At 39.7% G+C, this 25,040-nt stretch overlaps 2 protein-coding genes across 3 annotated transcripts in view; both read right to left on the bottom strand.

The window, feature by feature from the left end:
• Nucleotides 1-25,040, bottom strand: part of pgr.L (progesterone receptor L homeolog) — a 48,066-nt gene that overhangs the window by 19,348 nt on the left and 3,678 nt on the right. Inside the window, exons 2-3 of one of the 2 annotated variants that reach the window (XM_041580821.1) lie at nucleotides 20,856-21,004; nucleotides 11,730-11,846 (exon numbers count right to left, since the gene is read on the bottom strand). In XM_041580821.1, the coding sequence (XP_041436755.1) occupies nucleotides 11,730-11,846; nucleotides 20,856-21,004 (266 nt within the window). 2 annotated transcript variants of the gene reach the window in all.
• Nucleotides 16,634-17,413, bottom strand: LOC108708738 (small nuclear ribonucleoprotein-associated protein B'-like). Its single transcript, XM_041582694.1, has one exon. It carries the CDS (start codon nucleotides 17,359-17,361, stop codon nucleotides 16,741-16,743), a length of 621 nt encoding a protein of 206 aa, XP_041438628.1. The 5' UTR covers nucleotides 17,362-17,413; the 3' UTR covers nucleotides 16,634-16,740.

Genomic DNA, 25,040 nt, shown 5'->3' with positions numbered 1-25,040 from the left:
AAAAACCATTGGGACTGGAATGATATTGAGGGTATAACCGTGCCAAGAGTCCAGGATATATTTTGCAGTTATAAGTTCCACCACAATTTGGCCTTTGCATTCTTTCCTCTGCTCCGATGAAGAAATGATGTAACTGCACTTATTCCAGCCAAGACTTCGAGGTCGTGCTGCCCTGCAACTCTGCTTCTGCTAAAAGCAACTCATAAACACCTCTCATTCAAATTGAAAAACACTGAGCTATGACTCAACTCCCCAAAATATGTTTCCTATAACTTTTACTCGCAATGCTGTTACTCAGCATTTCTCTACAGTTGACCAAATAATGGACTGTTAAAGTAAGCGGTATCAGTATATGGACTAGTTTGGTTTTGGTTTGATTAATTGGGCATAGTCCTCCTACCTGATAAAAGATTTAAAGATATACTGTATCATATATACCACTGGTTCAAAGAATATCTAAGGCACAAAATGAAAGTTCATCACAAATCGTATTGACCATCAAACCAGGCTTCCTAGAGTATCTGTTGGAACAAAATTACATTCACCCCACATCTATTTATTGACACTCACTATGCACCCAAGCCCTTACTCTGTGTGCCACAGTCTACTGGTTGAGCCCTGTAATGCTTAGTGGCATATGGTCAATATGCAAAGTGTCCCCCTGACCCTGAGTAGCTGCTGTATGGCCAACACTCAGAATCCACCATGCACCAGCAATGACAACTGCCAAGCAGTCTTAAGTATGCAGAAGAAATAACGACTAGTTCTACTATAAGGCTTAAAGATATCATTTCACAGAAAGCCATAAAGTTCTGTAATTTTGGTCATTTTACTGTCTGCCCACAGAAGGAACAAATGACTGCAGCACTGGCATGATCAAATGTAGAATCCCAAGAACAGGTTGTGAAACATGGCACAATCCTGTCCTAAAGTGGAGGCATCTAACCCCTCAAAGACTTCCAAACTTTGAGGAGGATAATTTGTATCTCAAAGTCATATTAAAATATGCATTATTTGTAAAGCCACAGGCATCTACTCCTTGTCCTCCTCTACCGACAGCTGCTGGGTCTGCTTCCCACACACTCCACAGTACAAATGCCATGCATAACCAAGCATCACATTCTGCACAACATTTTTGTCCTAAGAACAAGATGATATTCTGACAAGTGTTACCTTTGTGTAAATATTGAGACCACTGCTGGTAGGAAGTTCTTATTTTTTTCCTGAAGGAGGTATTTAAACTGATTAAATACAAGCACAACCAATGGTTCAACACAATGTACCAAATTAACGAAGACTAAGCCAAATGGCAGGTCCTCATTGTGGTGTGCAGTATCCAGTTCTCTTAAATTACAGCCTGCACTCAAAATTAATAATTTGTAAGATGAGATCTTGTGTATAATTATCCCATATACAGCTGGGAAGGGAAAGATGACTATGTTCACCCCAGCGCCCCCTGCTGCTTGAGGGAAGTGGCTAATTTGATGTCATCCAGTGATTTATTTTTATATAATGCTTAAATTTCCTATGCTATGAAAAGGTACATGTTGGTGGGAGGGGGAACCACTTTTCCTATTTTATAGGAAGCATAAGAGGAACAAGACTTCTAGCAAACCTTACTGTGGTTTCATGCATTTCTATGCAGATCATATAATCTGCACCTTCTTGGCCATACTAATTCTCCCCACTGTAATCACATGCTTGTGTCCATTTTTAGTACTTGGGTGCTTCTATGTGTGGACCTCAATCTGCACCTGTCCTTTCTTTAGCCTAAGAAAAGTGGGATGACAAAAAAGCAGAGGCATCAGGCAGCCATAACTTTGCTTTATGGGCCTAACCGAGAAAGAAATTACAACTACCCAATACATACAAAAAGCTTTACAATTAAGAGTCGGTAATGTGCTTTAAAGCACATCTTAACCTTAAAGGGATACTGTCATGGGAAAAAAATGTTTTTTCAAAATGAATCAGTTAATAGTGCTGCTCCAGCAGAATTCTGCACTGAAATCCATTTCTCAAAAGAGCAAACAGATTTTTTTATATTCAATTTTGAAATCTGACATGGGGCTAGACATATTGTCAATTTCCCAGCTGCCCCTGGTCATGTGACTTGTGCCTGCACTTTAGGAGAGAAATGCTTTCTGGCAGGCTGCTGTTTTTCCTTCTCAATGTAACTGAATGTGTCTCAGTGGGACATGGGTTTTTACTATTGAGTGCTGTTCTTAGATATACCAGGCAGCTGTTATCTTGTGTTAGGGAGCTGTTATCTGGTTACCTTCCCATTGTTCTTTTGTTTGGCTGCTGGGGGAGAAAAGGGAGGGGGTGATATCACTCCAACTTGCAGTAAAGTAGTATTGAAGTTTATTAGAGCACAACTCACATGACTTGGGCAGCTTGGAAATTGACAAAATGTCTAGCCCCATGTCAGATTTCAAAACTGAATATAAAAAATTCTGTTTGCTCTTTTGAGAAATGGATATCAGTGCATAATTCTGCTGGAGCAGCACTATTAACTGATTCATTTTGAAAAAAAAATTTTTTCCCATGACAGTATCCCTTTAATGTCATCAGAGCTGTGAGCACCGAGGAATAATATATGAAATGTTTCCTGGTTAGATGATATTTTATATAACATGTAGGGGAGCCAAAACCTTTGCTATATCTTACAGCTCAATAAGATCTTGTGACCAGTTCCTGTCGATAATTTATATCATGGGAGAAAGCACATGTCTCTTTGTCTCTTTCTGGACTCCACTCTAGCAGGAGGTGGATCTCCCAGAGGGTATGAGGTTGAGGTAGGCCTCAGTTCAGCAGTGCAAGACTATGGTTGGTGGCAACCAACCACTAGTAAAGACACAGTGCTGGGACACTGTGAACGAGGCTTAGCAACTAACAAACTAGTTCCTGTGATAGTACAACTCAGAGGGGTAAGATAGTTAAGGCTAGTGAGCAGGAACAGTACTGTGCTCCACCAAGAAGAGGTAGTGGGGTTAGTATTCCCCCAGAAGAAACCCTCCCAGTCTAAGGACCATAGCTGAAAAGGAACTTGGGTATTTCTTATCCCTGGAGAGAATCCTAAAGCACTGTGTATCTCCACCTGTTTACAACCCTGCTGGGCTTGCAAGTACTAAAAGGGGAAGTAAAGTCTAAAATAGAATAATGCTAGAAATGCTGTATTTTGTATACTAAACATAAACATGAAGTTACTGCACCACAAGCCTAATCAAACAAATGATTTATGCTTTCAAAGTTGACTACAGGGGGTCACCAACTTGTAACTTTGTTAAACATCTTTGCAAGACCAAGACTATGCACATGCTCAGTGTGGTCTGGGCTGCTTAGGGATCGTCATAAATTATCAAAACAGCACAAGTCAAATAATATCTGCCAGAAGCCGACACAGCAAGACTGATTAATAATCAGAATATACAGACTGCACTGGGTCCTCTGTTGTCATGTCATTTAATGTGTATTTTATAGTTTTTGTATTGTTTAATACAAACTTTCTCCAACTCTGCAGAACCAGTGACCGCAGCAAAATAATCCTCCAAATAGAGGATTATTATATCTGTTTAAATCTGGCTCCATGATCTTTGTCCCTGCAGCTGGAGTTGGAAACATTAAAGGGGATGTAAAAGCAAAAATAAAATCCAATACAAATCTCTACACATTTGCCGACTGCTCTACAGGGAAACAAACAAAGCTGCTTGAGTTCTGCATGGCTGGGAAGTAAGGCGAGGGCTCCCCCTGCTGTATGAGTATGATTGATTCCCTGCAGAGCAGTTAGGTACCGTCTGACAATTCCTCTCCACCACAGTAAATGAAGGGAGTCAGGTTCATTTCAGGTACACATTTTTTAATTAAAGTATATTGGAGATAGGTTTCTTTTTCATTAAAGAAAGTAAAAATCGGATTTTATTTTCTTGACTTTACACGCCCTTTAATACTGACTGATACTGTGTTTTTGGATCTCTTGCTTCATTGTTTATCATACTAAGGAGAACCTTCTCTGTTCAACAAACCCTCAGTTACAGTTCAGCAACAACACCTTTCCTCCAGACACTTCCAGCAAGGGCTCGGGTACAAGTTCATCTACCAGACAGAAATGACCTACATAACAAATTAACCCTTTCTTCCTGTGGTCACAACATGACTAGCATGTAGGAAACAATGGCAAATGTAGAATATGTATTTATTATAACATGAGTAAAAGAAGAAGTTTCCTTTCCTCTGGCCATAATTCAACCATTTGTTTTCTGTCATCTTATCCTGAAGAATGGTCTTATTGACCCGGTAGAAGAAACACTAACACAATGTCATCTTCTCTAAATCATGCTGTCTGACCACAGCTTGTCTATAAGGTGCAGCAAATAGACATTATTCAGCATGAAAAATCATCAGTGGTTTTTTTACTTTTTGAGAAATGTCCAGAGCCAATTTCTAAAGTCAGAGGCAGTTTGACAAATGCATCTCAATGGACCCCGATCTGGAATTCATCAAAGGAGAAGCATTTCCTTACTGCCAAGACCCAATTTGGATGATGACTTTGATACCAGAACCAAAGGATATGAATCACTATTCACCCGGCTGCATTTTAAGTATGAGTTAGCCTTGTGAAATGAGTTAGCCTTAAGTATAAACCTGCTGTTTAATAATAATTCTACCTTCTTTACAGAACATGGTATAGAGAGCATATCACATGCACACGAATCGGTCAGTATCTACGTGTCTCAATTTATAGCTTTGATGGTTTTCATGTACTACATGTTCACATGCTTTATTTAGCGATAGAATTAGGATAGGAAGGGGTGTTTATCCTGAGTCTCCAATTCCAGACGGGCCCCACCAAGAAACTAATGATAGGTGAAAAAGTGGGCCATGCTAGGCATCCATTAATTAATTTATGCCCAACTTGAGCAGGTAGTCATTATCACAACTATATCTACCAGTACCTCATGACTTTGCCCAGCTTATGTACCTTCCACTTTGCATGGAATTTATCTTTCTGGCAGATGGTTATGAGCTGAGGTGTAGTGGCTGCAAATACAAAAACATATTGCATTCTGGGTAAAAATATTGGCTATTGGCAACTGCACTTGTGCAATTTAGCAGGTAGTTAATGAGCTCTATGAACATATTAAAAATGACTTATAGTTGGAGGGATAGTCTATCTAGGACAGGGGTCCCCAACCTTTTTTACCCGTGAGCCACATGCAAATGTAAAAAGAGTTGGGGAGCAACACAAGCATGTAAAAGTCCCATGGGGTTCCAAATTGGCTATTTGGTAGCCCCTATGTGGACTTGAAGCCTACAGGAAGCTCTACTTGGCACTATACATAGTCTTTATGCAATTGAAACTTGCCTCCAAGCCAGAAATTCAAAAATAAGCACCTGCTTTGAGGACACTGAGAGCAACATCCAAGGGGTCGGAGAGCAACATGTTACTTGCGTGCTACTGGTTGGGGATCACTGATCTAGGACATTCATTTCCTGCCCCTTCTGTTTTCTTGTTATGGGACTATAACACAACAGGGGACTATGGCCAGACAGATTTAGACATTTTGTAAACAAACAAGGGGAGGCTGTAACACCTTCACACAATCAAGAGGAAAGCAATATCAGAAGTCATTATTTGTTCAAACTATTTAAATGCAAAATGACATGAGTGAAGCCAGGGACGCCATCAGAGGGTCACAGGGGGTATAAGTGTACTGGGCCCGGGCCTGAAGGTGGGCCTAGCACTTTTTAAAATAGCCAGGACCCCCTTGGCAGCACCAAAACTGGGACGCCTCTTTGGAAGTCCTGAACAGCTAAAAAGTCGAATTGCCAAACAGCCAAAGTCCCGAAGTCACGAAAAGACCCAAAGTCACGAAAAGAGCCGAACTTGAAGTCCGTAAGCCGTGAAAAGACCTGAAGTCGCGAAAAAAGAGCCTGAATCAGAAGTCCTGAAACTGCAAAAAGACCCAAAGTGTCAAAAGGAGCTGAAGTCCTGAAGCCACAAGTTCAGCTCTATTGAACACCAATGTGTGTTTTTTTTTTTTTAAAGCCCTAGCCACCAATGTATTATTTTAATACTCTATAGGCCCCTGCCACCAATGTTTTTTCTTTTTAATTATTTGCTGGGGCCCTAATGTTTTTTTTAACTTGTAAGGGGTGCCCTGGAACCAACATCTTTTTTTTTAACTTATGGGGGGCCCTGACCACCAATGATTTTTAAAAAACTTTTATGGGGGTCCCTGGCGCCAATGATTTTTTTTAACTTTTATGGGGGCCCTGGCGCCACAATTGTTTTTAATTTATATACCAGGCGCCTTGATTTCTATTGGCGGCCCTGAATGAAGCTATACTGTCCTGTCATGTTACGGGCTATTGATATCTAGTTTGAACTGTAGTGTCTCAGAGAGTTTTAGGTCGGCTTTGACTCCAATAGAAGAAAACAAAAATGCTAATGCCCCAGTTGCAAAATATACATATCACAAACACCACGTTTCCTCCCCTGTAGTTGTGCCATAGAAACACATTCACCCTCCTTCTATGCATAACTTATTCTCTGTATAATGGCCGCTATCAGTGGCTTTTAGCCAATGGGAAACCTGTGTCAAGCCCAATCAGTGCCAAACAGTCACTTGCTATTAAAGTGCAATGATTCAAAAGCAAGGTTACACTGCCCTGTAAGGGGGTGATAAATTAGACTTCTGCCATACATTTTATGTGAATGTATTGAAGACATAAATCTGAGTTGCCAATACTGGACGTACACAGAGGCAGAATTAGTGATGCAATGTTTCTGGAAGTGTGGCATGCTTCCAACTCTTCTAAAACAGTCACAGAAATGTGCCTGCATAAAACATATATATTGGATAAACGCATATATCCAACAAATATGAAAAACCCATCTCACAAGGCTAAGATATAAGCGATACATCTCTCCAGAGCAGATACCGCTGCCTTTCTTTTGCTTTTTGCTGATATCACAACGTGTGCACATACTTGCGACAGCGTATAATAAATAGTGCAAAAAGGAAATTACACCTAAAACCCAATTACTGGACCTTATTTATAAACATGTTCATGTCAGCAATTCTACCCTTACTAATTCTTTCAAAAATGCACAATAAGGTAAAAGAGCAAACAGTAAGGCAAGAGAGTGCAAAAGCATTCGAGTGCGTAATAAATATGAAAGTGCAACAATGCAAAACCCTGCAATTATCACATAAAATGCACAATGAATATAAAAGTGCATTTTAAGGCAAGAAAGTACAATGATGCAAAACCCTACATAAATATGCAGGGTTTTGCACTAAATATAAAGTGCCCAATAAATATAAAAGTACTTAGTAAGGCAAGAAAGTGCAATGATACAAGACCCTGCATTTAATACTCAAAGTGCACAATAAAATATGAAAGTGTATAGTAATACAAGACTCTGCAATTATTACTCAAAGTACAAAATACATAAAATTGTTCTCTCTTTTTCCCTACAGAAACAGGGATTTCTAGCATTAGACGGTTAATATATATAAGGACAACTAAAAGAGGAACATGTTGGATTGGTTACTGCTTGGCTGTTTTAATTTCCATAGGCACAGATAGGTTACTGCTTTATTTTCCTTTCCCCTATAAAACAGGGATTGATAGCCCTAGATAGGCAACTATTATATAAGGAGAAATATTCCAGTGTTTCACTTGCAGGACTGGTCTTTTTCATTTATTAGACACATTCCAAAGTTTCAGCTTTGTGAAACTAGTGTTTTAAATGCAAGAATGAAAACCATTATCACAGAAGTTGCTATACTAACCAACAGGAACTCCATACCTCCTAACTGTCCTGTTTTTAGAGGGACAGTCCCTCTATTTGTACTACAAAGTCCCGTTTTTCTCTGCAGCCAGAAAAAGAAACAACGTTTCTAACTTAATTGGCTTTTGGCAGAGAGCCCAGAATAGCCACAGCAGCAGATAAGATACTTTTGTAACAATTTTGAGATAAGTAATTGTAACAATATAAGATAACAGGTCCCTTGGGAAAAGTTAGACTTTAAAGGGCAATTCACCTTCATTAGCAAAACTGTAATAACTGGAAAAAAAAAAAACACAGAAATGTGTTCAAACTTTCCAAATTTTGTAAAATGAACATGGTAATTAGAGGTGTGGTCACAAAATGGGCGTGGTCAAAAAATGTCACCGTGCTACGCACGACCAACTGTTTTAGTTTATCATACGCTATGCAGTGTTATGTATTTTATATATTATGACATATTGAACAGTTCTGTCTCCCCCTAGTTTTACACCTTGCCCCTTGTTAATAAAACTGAAGCTCAATATCCTGTGCCAGTGGGTTAATGAAGGAAGGAGTTTAGCTGCATGTCAGCAGGATTCAGATTCAGCCGAATCCTTCTGCCCGGCCGAACCAAATCCTAATTTGTATATGCAAATGAGGGGCAGGGAGGGAAATTGTGTGACTTTTTGTCAGAAAACAAGGAAGTAAAAAAAGCTTTGCGATCCCTAATTAGGGTTCAGATTCGGACGAATCTTTCGCAAAGGATTCGGAGGTTCGGCCGAATCCAAAATAGTGGATTCGGTGCATCCCTAGACAGAACAGCGAGGTATGGAACTCTCCCTCTTAGATTGTAAGCATTGCGAGCATCGCCCTCCCCCTAATGTCTTCTAACAATATTTAATTGTAACTGTGCATTTATTCAGGGGACATATGTTTGTGAAGATTCTCATTCATCCAGGTCATGGCGTATCTGTAGAAAATAAGTCAAACCAACTGAACTTGCCCATGGGCAGTTACCTATAGCAACCAATCAGTGATTCGCTTTTTAAAGCCAACTATAAGAAGAACTATAAATGCAGCTATTTGATTGGTTGCCCTGGGTTACCACCCATGGGCACATTTGCCCAGTTTTAATAAATGACCCTCGCTGTGTTTTTCTTGAAGACGTTTCACTAGTCATCCGACTGGCTTTCTCAATTCCGAATTGAGAATGGGGAACATTCTGAATTGAGAAAGCCAGTCGGATGACTAGTGAAACGCAGCGAGTCCAGTTGACTTGACTTATTTCTACAGATATTCGGGTGAAATGATTGCCTGTATATTTAACTGTCTTCTCTTTGTATCCCCTTAAAGCGATACAGCGAACCGTAGCACTTTATAAATAATAATAGTAATAATAATAAAAAATATGGGTAAAACCTGAATGCTTCAGTGCCCAAAGCAAATGGTTTTCTCTACCTTCTACATGAACTCACTGGCCACATACCAAAGCCATGCCCCCTTCTGGTGACTGACAGTTTTTTTCACATGCATCCAGCCACCACTAAGTCACATATAACTTGCATTAGGTCCCCAGTTCAAATATGGGACCGTTATCCAGAAACCCATTATCCAGAAAGCTCAGAATTAAAGAAAGGCCATCTCCCATAGACTCTGTTTTAATAAAATAATTTGGGTTTTTAAAATGGATTTCCTTTTTCTCTGTAATAATAAAACAGTCGCTTGTACTTCATCCCAACTAAGATATAATTAATCCTTATTGGAGGCAAAATAATACTATTGGATTGATTTAATGTTTAATTTAATTTTAAGCAGACAATGTATGGAGATCAAAATTATGGAAATATCCCCTTTACGGAAAACCCTGCGTCATGAGCATTCTGGATAACAGGTCCCATATCTGTATTGTATTTCTCCAGCAAATATCAGAGGGTAACAATCCCATAATAACAGAGATGAGGATTCCATTCTCAAATCAAACAATCCATGGAATATTCCATTTATGTGTTCTCTTCCCCAGGAAGGAAGTGGCAAAATGCTAGAGGGCATCAGGCCGCCTGTGCCATGTACAGAGTTTCCTTTAGAGAAGGAGTTTGATTTCTTATTTTTGGCAGACTAATAACTTAATATTTCACATGTGACTTCCAAAGCCGAGCAGAAGAATTTCATGGCTCCTATTCCTTGGCGCTGCTATCAAAGCCGCCACACTATCTCAGGCACGTTGCTGATCTCCATCTTCTGTTTTGGCACAAACAAGCTCCAGGGTTATGCAATCAAGGGCCATGCAGAACTTCCCTTTCCTGAACTCACAACACATTGAAGTGCATGTAATGAAATAGCCTCCTCACTTATATTCAAGAGTTTTACCTAATTATCCATGGCACTGGCTCACGGAATTGCAAAGCACTGTTTGTATTAAAGGAGTTGCTGAACAGAGTCTACACGATGAAGCCCTGGTTGTGCTCTATAATGACTAAGCCCTGCGTATCCTCAGGTATAGATGCAAGTCAGCGCTATTAGTTTACTGAGGGAGATTTCTGCTAATGTATTTCTGTGCCCATTTACGTGCCTACCAACTCTAAAAGAGCCCTCAGTTGTGCCAAAGTCTGAGATCACCAATATAAATCAATAGCACTGGAAAATGAAGATGATCCAAACTTTACATTGCAGGTTCTGTATTCTTAGTGGATCCATTGAAATTGCTGGGACAATGTGTTTACCTGCAACTCAAGGTATCTGCTATTTGATACAAACTACAGTGAGCTCCTATCCAAATCATCCTTCTCAGACTCAGCAAAGACACAGGTGACCAACTAAATCTAGCTCAAAAAGCCCATTTATAGTGAAGTATATTAGTAAAGGTGGCCATAGACGTAGAGATCTGCTTGATGTCGCCAAACGAGCGGATCTCTCCCTGAAATCCCCACATTGAAGTGGGCGATATCATGCTGATCTGATCGTGGGCCCTAGGGCCCAACGATCGGATCATAATACATCCAAAAGGGTGGTCAGATCGTGGGGCCACACAGATGCAACCGCGATCCGGCGGGATGGCCCCACACATTGGACAGTAGGCTGCGGACTCGGTCTGTCATATTGTATAAAAGGAAACCACACAGACACCTATAAATGACTAGATATGAACTTAATCTTACTTATAGGTTCTCCTGCTGCAAGATATCAGGGTAAAAAGGGGTACAAGGCAATGAGACATCCAGCAGCTTTTTGGGACATCCAGAGATATCTGGTCTTGCTTGGCACTGCTCTAAAATCAGCATGGCTGTAGACCTGGCATTGTCCCATTTCCAAGAGAGATTAGATAACCACACTTAGGGTTTTCTTTTATCAAAATCAGGTTTTTTTCTGATTTTTTAAGTAAAAAAAGTCAGACAAAACTAGAATCCACGATTTGACCTTATTTATCATTGGAAAAACTCAATAAAATCGGTTCAGAAAAAAAACTCGATAAATTCGGGTTTTTGCGATGATATCTTCAAATTTGAAATGGGACCTTTGCCATTGACTTCTACAGGACCCCGACAGCTTGGAAATGGAGTATGTTTGGATTAGGACTTTTAGCAGCCTTAGGGTATAATCATTAAATCATTAATCACTAAAAGTTTGAGGGTTTTTTTCCACTAAAGAGTTGTATTTCGTAGTAAAAAAAAAATCACACGATCAACATATTATCAGGGTCAATTTTAGGGATGGCAGGAGAGGGAAAGTGGTCTTGGCTTTACATTAGAAAATGTAAAAACAGTAATATTTCATGATATTTTGGGTATGAATAGCTAGCTATAGTCTAGGATTTATGATAGCTATGTCCAGCCTATGGTTTGCCATCTTTTTTGGCATTGCAGCTCTCTGTGCCCCTTGCAAGTTTTAGGCCTAAATCTTTAGTTTTGCTCTTAGCATCCTCTTGTTAAATGCTGGCTCTCCCCAAGGCTCTTACCTCCAAGTACCATTCCTGCTTGGCAACACTTTCTCAGTCGGCAGGAAGGACAGTTCTTCCTCCTGATCTTATCCACGATGCAGTCATTCCTACCCGCACACAGATAGTTGTGCTGCCCTAGAACATGGAAGAGAATAAACATAAAAGATATTATATAAAGCATTTCACTACCAACCTGTATTCTATATGGTACATTCTGCCCAGTACAGGAACTACTCTATAGGAGATTAAGTGCCATTGTTCCTTCATTTTTATTTTTCTCTTTGTTTTTGCCCAAATTAAATACAGGTATAGGACCTGTGATGCAGAATGCTCAGTACCTGGGGGCTTTCCATAATTTGGATCTTCATACCTTAAGGGGCCGATTCATGAAGCTCGAGTGAAGGATTCGAATTAAAAAAACTTCGAATTTCGAAGTGTTTTTTGGGCTACTTCGACCATCGAATAGGCTACTTCGACCTTCGACTACTACTTCGAATCGAACGATTCGAACTAAAAATCGTTCGACTATTCGACCATTCGATAGTCGAAGTACTGTCTCTTTAAGAAAAACTTCGACCCCCTACTTCGGCAGCTAAAAGCTACCAAAGTCAATGTTAGCCTATGGGGAAGGTCCCCATAGGCTTGCCTGAGATTTTTTGATCGAAGGATATTCCTTCGATCGTTGGATTAAAATCCTTCGAATCGTTCGATTCGAAGGATTTAATCGTTCGATTCGAAGGATTTAATCGTTCGATTCGAAGGATTTAATCGTTCGATCAAAGGAATAATCCTTCGATCGTTCGATCGCAGGATTTGCGCTAAATCGTTCGAAGTCGAACGATTTTAGTTCCTAGTCGAATATCGAGGGTTAATTAACCCTCGATATTCGACCCTTCATACATCTGCCCCTAAGTCTACTTAAAAATCATGTAAACCGAAAAACCCCAATAAGCTGGTTTTGCTTCCAATAAGGATTAATTATATCTTAGTTGGGGTCAAGTACAAGGTACTGTTTTATTATTACAGAGAAAAAGGAAATAATTTTTAATCATTTGGATAATCTGATTATAATGGAGTCTATGGGAGGCGGCCTTTCCATAAAACGGAGCTTTCTGGATGATGGGTTTCCGGATAACGGATCCCATACCTGGATCAAGAGTTGAACATTGACTTTTGTTTTCTTTGTATGATTTTCCATAAATCATTCATTTGGGCAGGAAAAAACAAGAAAACTGTTCAGGTGGTACTGTCCTCTCATCTTGGAAAATTTCAACCACTGCTTTTTTTTTCAGCCCCACCCACAATGGCTCACCAATCAAACTTCAACATTCCATTGACCATGACCAAAGGCAACATAACATATACCTAGAGGTTTCCAAAGGTGCTAAGCCTATTGCTGTCATCCATTTACCCCCAAATCATTCCATAGTGTAGCAGAATTACTCTGTAGCATACTATGGCAAAGAACAAAAGAACTTGGCTATAGAGATAACATATTTCATTATAAATAGGCCCCCTCAGCTCTACCCCCAGATTTACATGTTTTTTTGTTTTTTTTTTCGTAGACCCCCGAGGGCCACCCCCTAAAGCTGTTGTTCTTAGCCATGGAATGCCTATATGGCGCCTATATAGAAACACCTATGCCTAGAAACACAGCACTGGGTAGGCATCGGGACTGTACCCAGCATTTTCTGCTAATCTGTTCATGTTTGCAGGCCATTAAAGAGATCAGTTGGATATAGGAAGACTAGTAAAATCCAAGTAGAATTGGTGTATTTATTAGAAGCTCAGCTTTATGCATTTCAAGCTGCACATCGCACTTACTTGCAGACATAACCACATAAGCAAAGTCTAACCCCTAAATACATGGTTTCTCCTTTGCAACAATGTACTGCTGAATAGTTCTCTGATACTGTGAAATAGTGTGATCAGTGCCCAGCACTTTATTTGTTACCTCTCTACTATAAGACTTACACCAGTTGTATTAAAGAAGCACTGAGGCAGCATGGAGAAGGAAAAAGCCAACACTTGGCTCCTAATGGCCACCATGAGAGCCAATTCAGCAACACACTCTTTGGCTTCTGCCTCTCTGCAAAATGCTCATAGAGTTGAACTCATATTAGAGCACTAGGAACTATAGTTCAGGAATAGCTGGAGTAACCATAACATCCATATGACATTGGATTCCATCGGTACCATTGTCACATGGACTATCATGATATCCAACATTTACAGTTTTCCTCTTACAAAACACAAGACATTAGGAACAGGTAACAGTTTAGGTTTTGGATTCTGCACTTTTTTTACAGCCTCAATGAAATTAATTAGTCCACTGTTTGATAAAAACATCAGTAATTCAATGGAGAAGCCTTGAGGCTTTTCTAGATCTAAATCTAAAATTAAATATTGCCTTGAAGGCCATGGAATCACTTTGTGCACATTTGAGTACTTGTTACAGGTTTGTATTATCAGGCCATTGCTTCCTATATAAAGCGACAATTGGGTTATGATAAAACCAACATACTGTATATATACATACTGTACATACATAAATACACAGCCTGCAGACCAGCGTTTGGTAGAAAAGAGTTTGGAGCAAAGACGGGTTCTAGGCTTATCTGTAATTCATAGGATCTCAGACAAGCAAGTTGAAGTGTCACAAAGCATGAGTTTGAAATTTGCTATTAATGGTAAATGCAGGAGAGATCTACACATGAGAGGCAATAAGTCCATATAAAAGCACAGAGAAAATGCTTATAAGAAATCCAAGAGGCTCAATCAGAGGGAGAGAAGAGTGTAACTGTAGACAAGAACAGGCAAAGCACATAATGAGCTGTTAGAAGAGATGCAGATAGTGATGGGCGAATTTGCGCCGTTTTGCTTTGCTGGAAAACTCGCGAAACGGCGCCGGAGTCTCGTTTTTGACCCTGGCGCCGGTTTTTTTGACGCCGGCGGCCGTTTTTAACGCCGGCGTCTGTTTTTTTCCGACGCGACGAAAACATTTTTTGACACCGCAAATTTTTTTCGGGCGTTTCGTGAATTTATTCGCTGGCGGCGAATCGTGCAAATTCGCCGCAAATTTGTGCTTGGCGAATAAATTCACCCATCACTAGCTGCAGAGAATAGTAAGTAGTCAGTGTAATAACATGATAGGATATTATTTTTAGGTTTAGGGTTGTGCTCCTGGGTGGCAGAGGGGGTAAAATAAGGGCAACATGAGGTCTCCCGTACCCTTACACCTGCCCTGGAGTTCATCTCTAGCACTTTTCAGTGAGTCCCCAGCAATTGGGTTAAAAGAAAGCCCAGTTAAAGCTCGGATCCATCAACTGTACATTACAATAACATGGCCAGAGACCAAGTGCCAGGAACACTGTGCCAGTGCAGTGAAGTGGAAAGAACACGGTGCCTCCCTGATTCTGAGAAATGCAACAATGGGAGAATTACGCAACAGAACTGCTAACATTAAGGCAATGGCATCTCCAACAGTAATGCCAGGTAATGTGTATGTTGGGTTCCCACAGACGGAAGGCAAATGCACCCCCCAGTACACCCACTCCATGTCATTTTCACCCAAAGTTTTGATAACCTTGCCATGAAAAAAAGCATAAAAACGCATCCAAAGTCCTCAGTAATAGGCAACATAATTGGTGCGGCCAAGATGCATCCAATATATAAAAGTTTCGGGTGAGGGTCTATGGCTTATATAAATACTGGACCCTCTGTAGCTGCCATATTGCCATAGTGTTGGCATCTTACCATAATATACTGTCTATGCCCCACTGTGTAAAGCTGCTCCGATACCGAGTGTCAGTTTGTGCTGGACCCTATTTGGAACCCTCATGATGTGAGCCCAGGTATGGAAGAGATGCTTCTAAAGAACGGCACTTTTTAATTCCAACCATTTGGGATATTACAGTCTAGCAAAACACTATTTTTTTTTCAAAGGAATTTGTTTTCCTACGGGTCTATCCTTGAAAATAACAGAGAGTTCTCTCTCTGCAGAACTCAGGGTGTCGATTACAACGAATCCACGTTTAACTTCAAGTAACGGAGGCAAAAAGAAACACTCAATGAAGGGAAGAAATGTCAAGGACTCGCGCCTCTTACATCACTTGTTGTTAACATTTTGCTCACCAGGAGACACCCATGTGATGTATCCACTACTCACTAGGGAGTCTGCAATTCTGAAACTATTTCCAAAAACCATCATGGCCCTTACAGTAACAACTGATTTTATAGACACCACAATGGCTCCTGTATATATATATATATATATATATATATATATATATATATATATATATATATATATATATATATATATATATATATATATATATATATAATATATATTATATATATATATATATATATATATATATATATATATATATATATATATATATGTGTGTGTGTGTGATCTCCATGCCTCAGGTCTACTAGACAATCATGTAAACATTAAATAAATCCAATAGGCTGGTTTTGCCTCCAATTAGAATTATATTTGATTGGATCAAGTAAAATGTGCATTATTTGGATAAAATGGACTCTATGGGAGACAGTCTTTCAGTAATTATATATTTATATATATATATATATATATATATATATATAATTCCCCAAAATCACAGCACTCACGATATGTCGATTCACCTTGCCTTTACACTAGCACAGATGTAGATTGCCTTAAAGCTTGTCAGGAGGAGATCGAGTCGGTGCTGGTGAGAAGCCTCAGACAGACCAGGAAACAGGCACAGCAAAGAAACTCGTCCAAGTCCGTGGATGAACTGGACCAGGCTAGCACTCCTACAGATGTGCAGGACATCAACCTGTGAGGAGTTCCCCCCGCATCAAAAGAGCCTTTAGAGTTCTTTTATTTTATTTTATAGAACAAAACAGTTTCTATCTGTTCCCAATTAGAGAATGGTGTTTATTTAAAAAACTGCTTCATTTACAATATAAACAAACAAGAACCAGAACAGTCCAGTGAAACAGAAAAGTCAGGAGTTGTAACGCAAAATTATCAGGTTTATGGCCGAGTGGGTCGCATGCCAGGTGGTGGAGGTCCAGGTGGAGGTGGTCTCATCCCTGGAGGTAACATTCCCATAGGTCCTCCACTGCCTGGAGGCATTCCCATTGGTGGACCCATTGGTGGCCTCATGCCAGGGGGTGGTCCCATCATGCCTGGTGGGGGTGCTCCTCTGCCCATTGGTGGAGGTGGTCCTCCTCGACCTGCATACTGTGTTGGGGCCCCAGTAATGCTTGCTGTGGCGGCTGCAGCAGCTGCCACCACATTACCATGACCCTGAGGTGTCATAACCTGCTGTGAAGGTCCTCCAACGCCACGTACTGTTCCTGCCAGTCCAGCAGGAGCAATACCAGTATCTTTGGGAGGTGGGCCTTCAACAGTCATTGAAACCAAGTTCTCCCCTCGAAGCAACACTAGACCAAGTACCCTCTTTTCTTCACGTTCTGGCTGTTTTGAATTCTTTGGCTTAATCTTTCTAAATTCATCACAGTCGCATAAGATCAGATTCATGTGTTTGTCAAATGCCTTGAATGTTCCAATAAAGATCCAGCCATCTTGCAGGATACAGCGCATTCTGAAGTCAATGTGCTGCAGCATCTTGCTGCTTTTTCCCACCGTCATGACTGCACTGAGGATGCCGCCGATGCGCGGCTGACAAAGCCAATATTTTCCAACACCATGACTTCACAAGCAAAAAAGGGCCCTGATCGATGGTTGGACCTTATTTTTCCCCTTACCTCTCCCTTTCTTCTTTGACAATTGCTGCTCTATTCTGTATTTATGCTTTTTTGCATCTGTTTTATTGTTCTGTTCCTTACCCTGTTTTCTCATTCTCCTATGCTGGTCTCTCTTTCCTTCCCCAATGTTTTCTCCTTTTCCAGCCTTCTCCTTATTCCAGTTTCTATTATATTCTACTTACCTTGTTTAATTTTTCTCTGTATTTCATGTTGGCCTTGGGCACCCCCTCTCTACTAGGAGTGCCCCCTTTTCTATCCCTTTCAACTATTAACCCCCCTCATATTCTGTCTACCATATGTCAGTTCTTCATATTCTTATTTATGCTTATTTTACCCCTTATTATTGCCTCCCTCCTGATTTTTTTAGGAGCTCAGCTGTTAACAATGATCTTTCCAATATTGCTGTAATCTGATTTGAAGCAAGTGCAGTGGTTAGACCCCATTTACTAAGGGTCAAAGTGAATTTTTGAATTCAAAAACTTCGAATTTCGAAGTAATTTTTGGGTACTTCGACCATCGAATAGGCCAAAATTTATAATAATAAATAATAATATTAGACCATTCGAAAATCTAAGTACTGTCTCTTTAAAAAATTTCGACTTCAACACTTTAAACCTGCCAAATTGCTATGTTAGCCTATGGGGACCTCCTAGAACTCATAGCCAGTATTTGGCTAGGTTTTTAGAAGTCGAAGGTTTTTTTTTTTTTAAATTGTTCCATTAAATCGTTGGAATCGTTCTAATTTTTTTCCTAATTCAATTCGAATTCGGACTATTCCCTAGTCGGAGTACACTAAAATGACCTTGAAATTCTGATTTAAAAATTCAAATTTTCACTTCGACCCTTGATAAATCTGCCCCTAAATCTACTAAATAATCATTAAATAAACCCAGTAGGCTGGTTTTGCCTCCAATTTGCCTCCAATTAGGATTAATTATATCTTCATTGGGATCAAATACAAGGTACTGGTTCAAAAGAAAATGATTTGAATTATTTGATTAAACTGGAGTCTATGTGAGACGGCCTTCCAGTAATTCAGACCTTTCTGATTAACGGGTTTCCGGATAACAAATTCTATACCTGGACAAACAAGTAGAACTGCTGGGTTCCCATTGCACCTTCGCCTTGACTAAATAATCCCTGTCACTGGGTTACTGTCATTAAGAGTTAAAAAGGAACATAAAAGAATAAAAGGTACATAAGTAAAACTTTACTTGTAATACATTTTCACTTGTTTAAAGAATCAATAAAGAAAAGAGAAGTCTGGCAGAAGGGAGAGCTCTCCCGCTGGTAACTACTGTGCATTAAATGGTTCTGGCTCTCGTGGCATTTTACAGAATAAAGAGCTTTTCAGATATGGTTTATATCATTCTTCAAAACACGTTTTATTCAGGTTTTTATAGCTGGATGTTAAACTTGTTACTTGAGTTTAAAAAGTATATTGCTAGCTAAGTATGTACCTTCCACTTCAGCCACATTTAACCCTCTATTGGCATTAATTGGCCTTATTTTTCTATGCTTGTCAAGAATGCAGATGCCGTGCATTAACTGAAAAAATAAAGAGAAAGGAGGAGCTCCATTTCTCTACAGAAGCAAGTCACATGTGTGAGTGGTTGTGTCATAGCCCACCTACAGCCAATTGGAAAGCAGCAGTGAAGTAGTGTCACACGAAGAGGGGCATGTACCTGGAGAAAGCAGTGATCTAAGCCAGGAGGGTAAGAGGGTCGGCGACCCTTCAGTGAGAAGGTCCCTTTATCCCATCAGTATAAGGGGTACCCGGAAAGGCAACATTACCAGTGAATATCTTTCTATTTCTGTTAACGGATATACCTTACATCCGTATATGTTTCAAATAACACTTTGAATACAAAGACGGTTACTTTTTATGAAGGTGAACTGCCCCTTTAATAGCACATAAAACAACAGACTGGGGCATTTCTTACAACCTTACAGCAAAACAATGAACATCTGCGTGTGTTATGTTTTATCCAGAGCCTCAAGAAAAGAAACAAATTTAAAGAAGTTAAATTTGAGTGTAATGAACCAGGATACACAAAAACACGAATACAAGTAAGGGATCTATTATGCTTAGAACCTGAGGTTTTCCAGATAAGGGTCATTCCATAATTTAGATCACCATACCTTAAAGGAGAAAATGAGGTTGGTCTGTAATATAAGATGATGCTACAGGTTTGCTGATTATTAAATTCTGATGCTAATTGCACTGGTTTCTGTGCTGCCATGTAGTAATTATCTGTATTAATTACTAATCAGCCTTATATTGTGACATTTCTATTCTATGTGTACTGTATATTGTGAGTGGGTCCCTAAGCTCAGTAAGTGACAGCAGCACAGAGCATGTGCAGTGAATCAGCAGAAAAGAAGATGGGGAGCTACTGGGGCATCTTTGGAGACACAGATCTTTACTGCTAAAGGGCTGTGATTGCCTTGGGCTGGTACAGAAGCACAAAACATCATGTACAACATTTCTAGCTACTTCTTTAATTAAGCTTTATTTCTCCTTTAAGTCTATTAAAATATTTAATCTTTAAATTCCCCAAATAAGATTGTTTTGTTGACAATGTAGATTTAGTTCCCATCTATTACAAGGTATTGTTTTATTATTACAGAACAAAAGGATATAAGTCATAAAATAAGAATGATTTGCTTAAACAGGACAATAGCGTTCCTGCATTTCTTTCTGGATATTTGGTTTCTGGATAATATATGGGATCCGTTATCCAGAAACCTGTTACCCCAGAAAGCTCCAAATTAAGGGAAGCCCATCTCCCATATACTCCATTGTAATATAATAATTAATATATTTTTAAAAAAATATATTTTTCATTTGTAATAATAATTAAACAATATATTGTACTTGATACCAACTCGGATATAATTAATCCATTTGGGTGGCAAGTCAATCCTATTGGGTTTCATTTATGTTTAAATAATTTTTAGCAGACTTATAGAGATCCAAATTACATTCTGGATAACAGGTCTGTACGTGTCTCTTTTATAGGTTTGGGAAGAGAATGTCACAGAACGATTTTAGTACCGGTAGGGGATCAGTTATCTGGAAATCCGTTATCCAGAAAGATCTGTCTCTCTTAGACTCCATTTTATTCAAATAATCCAAGTTTTAAAAAATTAATTCCTTGTTCTCTGTAATAATAAACAGTAACTTGTACTTGATCCCAACTAAGATATAATTAATCCTTATTGGAAGCAAAACCAGCCTATTGGGTTTATGTAATGTTTACATGATTTTCTAGTAGACTTAAGGTATGAAGATCCAAATTATGGAAAGATCCAATATCCAGAAAACTTGCAGCTTGAGATAATATATGTCAATAAATTAGCAATAAAAGAACTTACCTTCTATGGCTCTTTTAAAGAAGACCTTGCAGCTGCCACAAGTCAGGACTCCATAGTGACACCCTGAAGCTTCATCACCGCAGATCAAGCAGATCTTCTGCGGAAACGTCTCAAAGCTGAAGGGACTGCCTGGGTCTGGGTTCCCATCGCTCCTTTCAACAAAGCAGATCACATGGCATCAACTGTATTGCACTGATGTTCCTGATATTACAGGTAATATGTTTATGAAACAAGTTTCAGGTTTTTTTTTTTTTTTTTAAATTATTTTGTAGAACTGCCCCACTGCCCAGTAATAGTGATGGGCGAATTTGTCCAGTTTCACCGGAAAATTTGCAAATTTCCCATGAAATTCAAGAAATGGCGAAAAATTCACAAAATGCATTGAAGTCATCAGTGGGCGTCAAAATTATTTTGCCCAAATGCATTAAAGTCAATGGGCGTCCGAATAATTTTGACGTGCGCGAGACTATTCTGACGCTCACCCAAATGTTTTGGACGCGGCGGATTTTTCGCATGCGAATTTTCACTGCAGTTGCGCTACTGTATTCGCCGGAGGCGAAAATGGAAATTTGCCGCGGATTCGCACCTGCCGAATTTATTTGCCCATCACTATCGAATAATAGTCATGCTTGCCACCAGGGTGCTTCAAGTCTATTTTAGAGATAGTTTCTGAAGAAAAAATTATAATTTTGGTACTGACTTGTCTTTCCTGAGATTATTTGTAGGACTTTTGAGTAGCGTATCCCGAAGTTACTGGGTCATGCCGCAAGGTCCTTTAACTCTTATTCTCAAAATCTGTATGTATTTTGCACACATGCACGTATGGGACCTGTTATCCAGCATGCTCAGAACCTGGGGGTTTCCAGATAACTGATCTTTCCTTAATTTGGATCTTCATACCTAAAGTCTACTAGAAAATCATGTAAATAAACCAATAGGCTGGTTTTGCTTACAATAAGGGGCCCATTTACTTAGTTCGAGTGAAGGAATAGAGGAAAAAAAGTTTGAATTTCGTATGGTCGAATATGGCTACTTCAACCATCGAACTGGCTACTTTGACTACAATCTTCAACTTCAAATCGAACGATTCGAACTAAAAATCGTTCGACTATTCGACCATTTGACCATTCGATAGTCGAAGTACTGTCTCTTTAAAAATTTCTTCGACCCCCTAGTTCGCCACCTAAAACCTACCGAGGCCAATGTTAGTCTATGGGGAAGGTCCCCATTGGCTTCCTAACAATTTCCTGAACGAAGGAATATCCTTCGATCGATGGATTAAAATCCTTTGAATCGTTCGATTCGAAGGATTTAACAGTTCGATCGAACGATTATTCGTTCGATTGTAGGAATAGCGCTAAATCCTTCGACTTCGATATTCGAAGTCGAAGGATTTTACTTCGACGGTTTAATCCATGCCCCCATGGATTAAAGTTTGGATCAAGTACAAGGTACTGTTTTATTATTACATAGAAAAAATTTTAAAAATTTTAAAATTTGGATTAGTTAGATAAAATTGAGTCTATGGGAGATGGCCTTTCCGTAATTCGGAGCTTTCTGGATAATGGGTTTCCGGATAATGGATCCCATGCCTGTACTGAAACTGTATATAAATTGGGCCCCTCTATATCCCGGGTACCCAGGAGTAGAAACTTGATCATAAATGAAGGCTGATGCCACCAGAACTCCAACGTATCATTGCACCATATGTTGATTATATACCCAGATGCCCTCTCATTGATTCCACTCATAGAGACTTTCATTGCTGGCATGACAGTGAGGGGAGGGTAGTCATTGAGGTCAACCATTCCCCAAAATTACCCTATGAAGTAAGGTAGCAAGTGAAATGTGGTCCAACAAATGAGCATGCTGCAAATATATCCCACAGTTTAATGAACACTTCCTATTGATATTAACGTTTCCTCATACTGAAATAAGATATTCATTGACAGTTAGATCCAATATATCTTACAGGGGGGCTCCTTTTGCCTAGAAGATGTATTAGAGCTCACTCAAAGAAATGATTCCAGTGCAAACAAAATCTAACAAAATAACTGCCTTTTGCACAAATTCTGCATGTAGAGATTTATCAAGGGTCGAATTTCGAAGTACAAAAAACTTCAAGATTCGACCATGCGAATTGAAAAACTTTGAATTCGAATATCGAATTCAACGTTTTTTCACCGAATTTGGCAATCCTAATCCGAAATAAAAATTGATTCGAACGATTTTAGCGTACGATCGATTTTTATTCGATGTGTAAAGACTTAGAAAAAGCAATTCGGCAGGTTTAATTTGGCGAAAGTATTAAAGTCAAAGTTTTTTTTAAAGAGACAGTACTTCGATTATCGAATGGTCGAATATTTTTTTACTTCGAATTGAAGTCGAAGTAAATTCGAAGTTGCAGTATCCTATTCGATGGTCGAAGTATCCAAAAAATTACTTCGAAATTCAAACTTTTTGTACTTCGAAAATTCACTCAAACCTTACTAAATCTGCCCCATGATGTCTGGTGATTTTAATAGAGTGACCTATAATACATCTCTAGACAAAAGGAGCCCCCCTATAAGATATATTGGATCTAACTGTCAATGAATATCTGACACCCAACTCCAGAATGAAGAGAAAACAGATGCTCAGAGAGGGATAGTGAGAATAAACTTGATTATTTCAGAAATGATGCAGAATATTTAATTGATTGTATTTTGAAAGTTTCTTATTTCAGTATACTGAAGCTTATCTTACATTTTCATTTTTGTGATAGTTCCACTTTGATAAAAGCAAAGCTAAGTGCAAGGCTAAAGCTTGGGGGAGGCAGGGGAGGCATGCAGATAGGGTTCATTTTGGGGGGGTGAGACCAACTGACGGGGAGGAGAAAGTGAGGAAATGAGCCAACAAGTGACACAACAGGGGGAAAGAAGAGAAAACATGGTGGTGGCTGTGGTGGGGGACAGAGAACCTGCCAATGGGGGGGAAGGTTGTTGGTGAGTGACAACTAGACAAGTAGATTTGCCCTGGGCATCAATACTACTTGGCTGCCCAATGACTTATTAACAGAAGTAGAATTAGGTCTCCTGGTACCTTTTGTCTCAAGATCTAGAATATTATCCATGTTCTTCTACATTCCAGGTGACTGCTAATGTGATCAGCAGATCTCAATATTTATTTACAAATTCTCAAGTTTTCATCAACACCCTTTGTAATTATTTACCCTGTGGGTTAGCTGCACAGTTACTGCAATTCTTAATTTCCCTTCAGAAATTCAGAAACTCTAGACTGTCCTAGAATTGCAGAACTTATTAAATAAATTGCTTCAGTGCTGAGGGAATCAGCATCAAACTGGTCAGATGTCCCATGATAAGCAGGCCCGGATTTGCGGCAAGGCCGCATAGGCCCGGGCCTAGGGCGGCAAAAAAATAGGGGCGACATGCCGCCCAGCCGCATTATGGGGACGCGTGCGTCCCCATTCATTTACAGCAGCTGCGCCGGCGTTTTTTCGCCGGCGCGCTGGGAAAGTGAGGTGAGGTGGGCGCTAGGACCGCGGGGACCTGGTCGGACCGCGCGGCCTAGGGGCGCGCCTCAGTGAAATCCGGCGCTGATGATAAGATTTCTCTAGGCTGACAAACTGCAGGTTCTAGACTCTATTGTAACATGTAGGCAGAGAATAATGCAGGAGCCCCAAATTCATTTGATTCCGTAATGATTATATGTTTTATAGGGATGCACCGAATCCATTATTTTGGATTCGGCCAAACCCCTGAATCCTTCGCGAAAGATTCGGCAGAATACTGAACTGAATCCTAATTTGCATATGCAAATTAGGGGTGGGAAGGGGAAAACATTTTTACTTCCTGGTTTTGTGACAAAAAGATTTTGATTTCCCTCCCTGCCCCTAATTTGCATATGCAAATTAGGATTCGAATTCGGCTGGGCAGAAGGCCCGTATCCTGGTCGAATCCCGAACCAAATCCTGGATTCGGTGCATCCCTAATGTTTTATAACCTGCAACCCTACTGCCATTGAACTAACACTCCTCACTACCTACCCACAAGGACTGCTGATTGGACATTCCCAATAAAGTAATAGTAAAAACAACATTGCAGGTATGGGATCTATTATCCAGACTGCTAGGGACCTGAAGTTTTCCAAATAAGTTTTTTTTGTCCCATAATTTGGATCTCCAGA

Source organism: Xenopus laevis, chromosome 2L (assembly GCF_017654675.1).
Source record: "Xenopus laevis strain J_2021 chromosome 2L, Xenopus_laevis_v10.1, whole genome shotgun sequence".
Lineage (NCBI taxonomy): Eukaryota > Metazoa > Chordata > Amphibia > Anura > Pipidae > Xenopus > Xenopus laevis.
The sequence above is the reverse complement of the archived record's forward strand: the minus strand, read 5'-3'. Positions and strand labels throughout refer to the sequence as shown.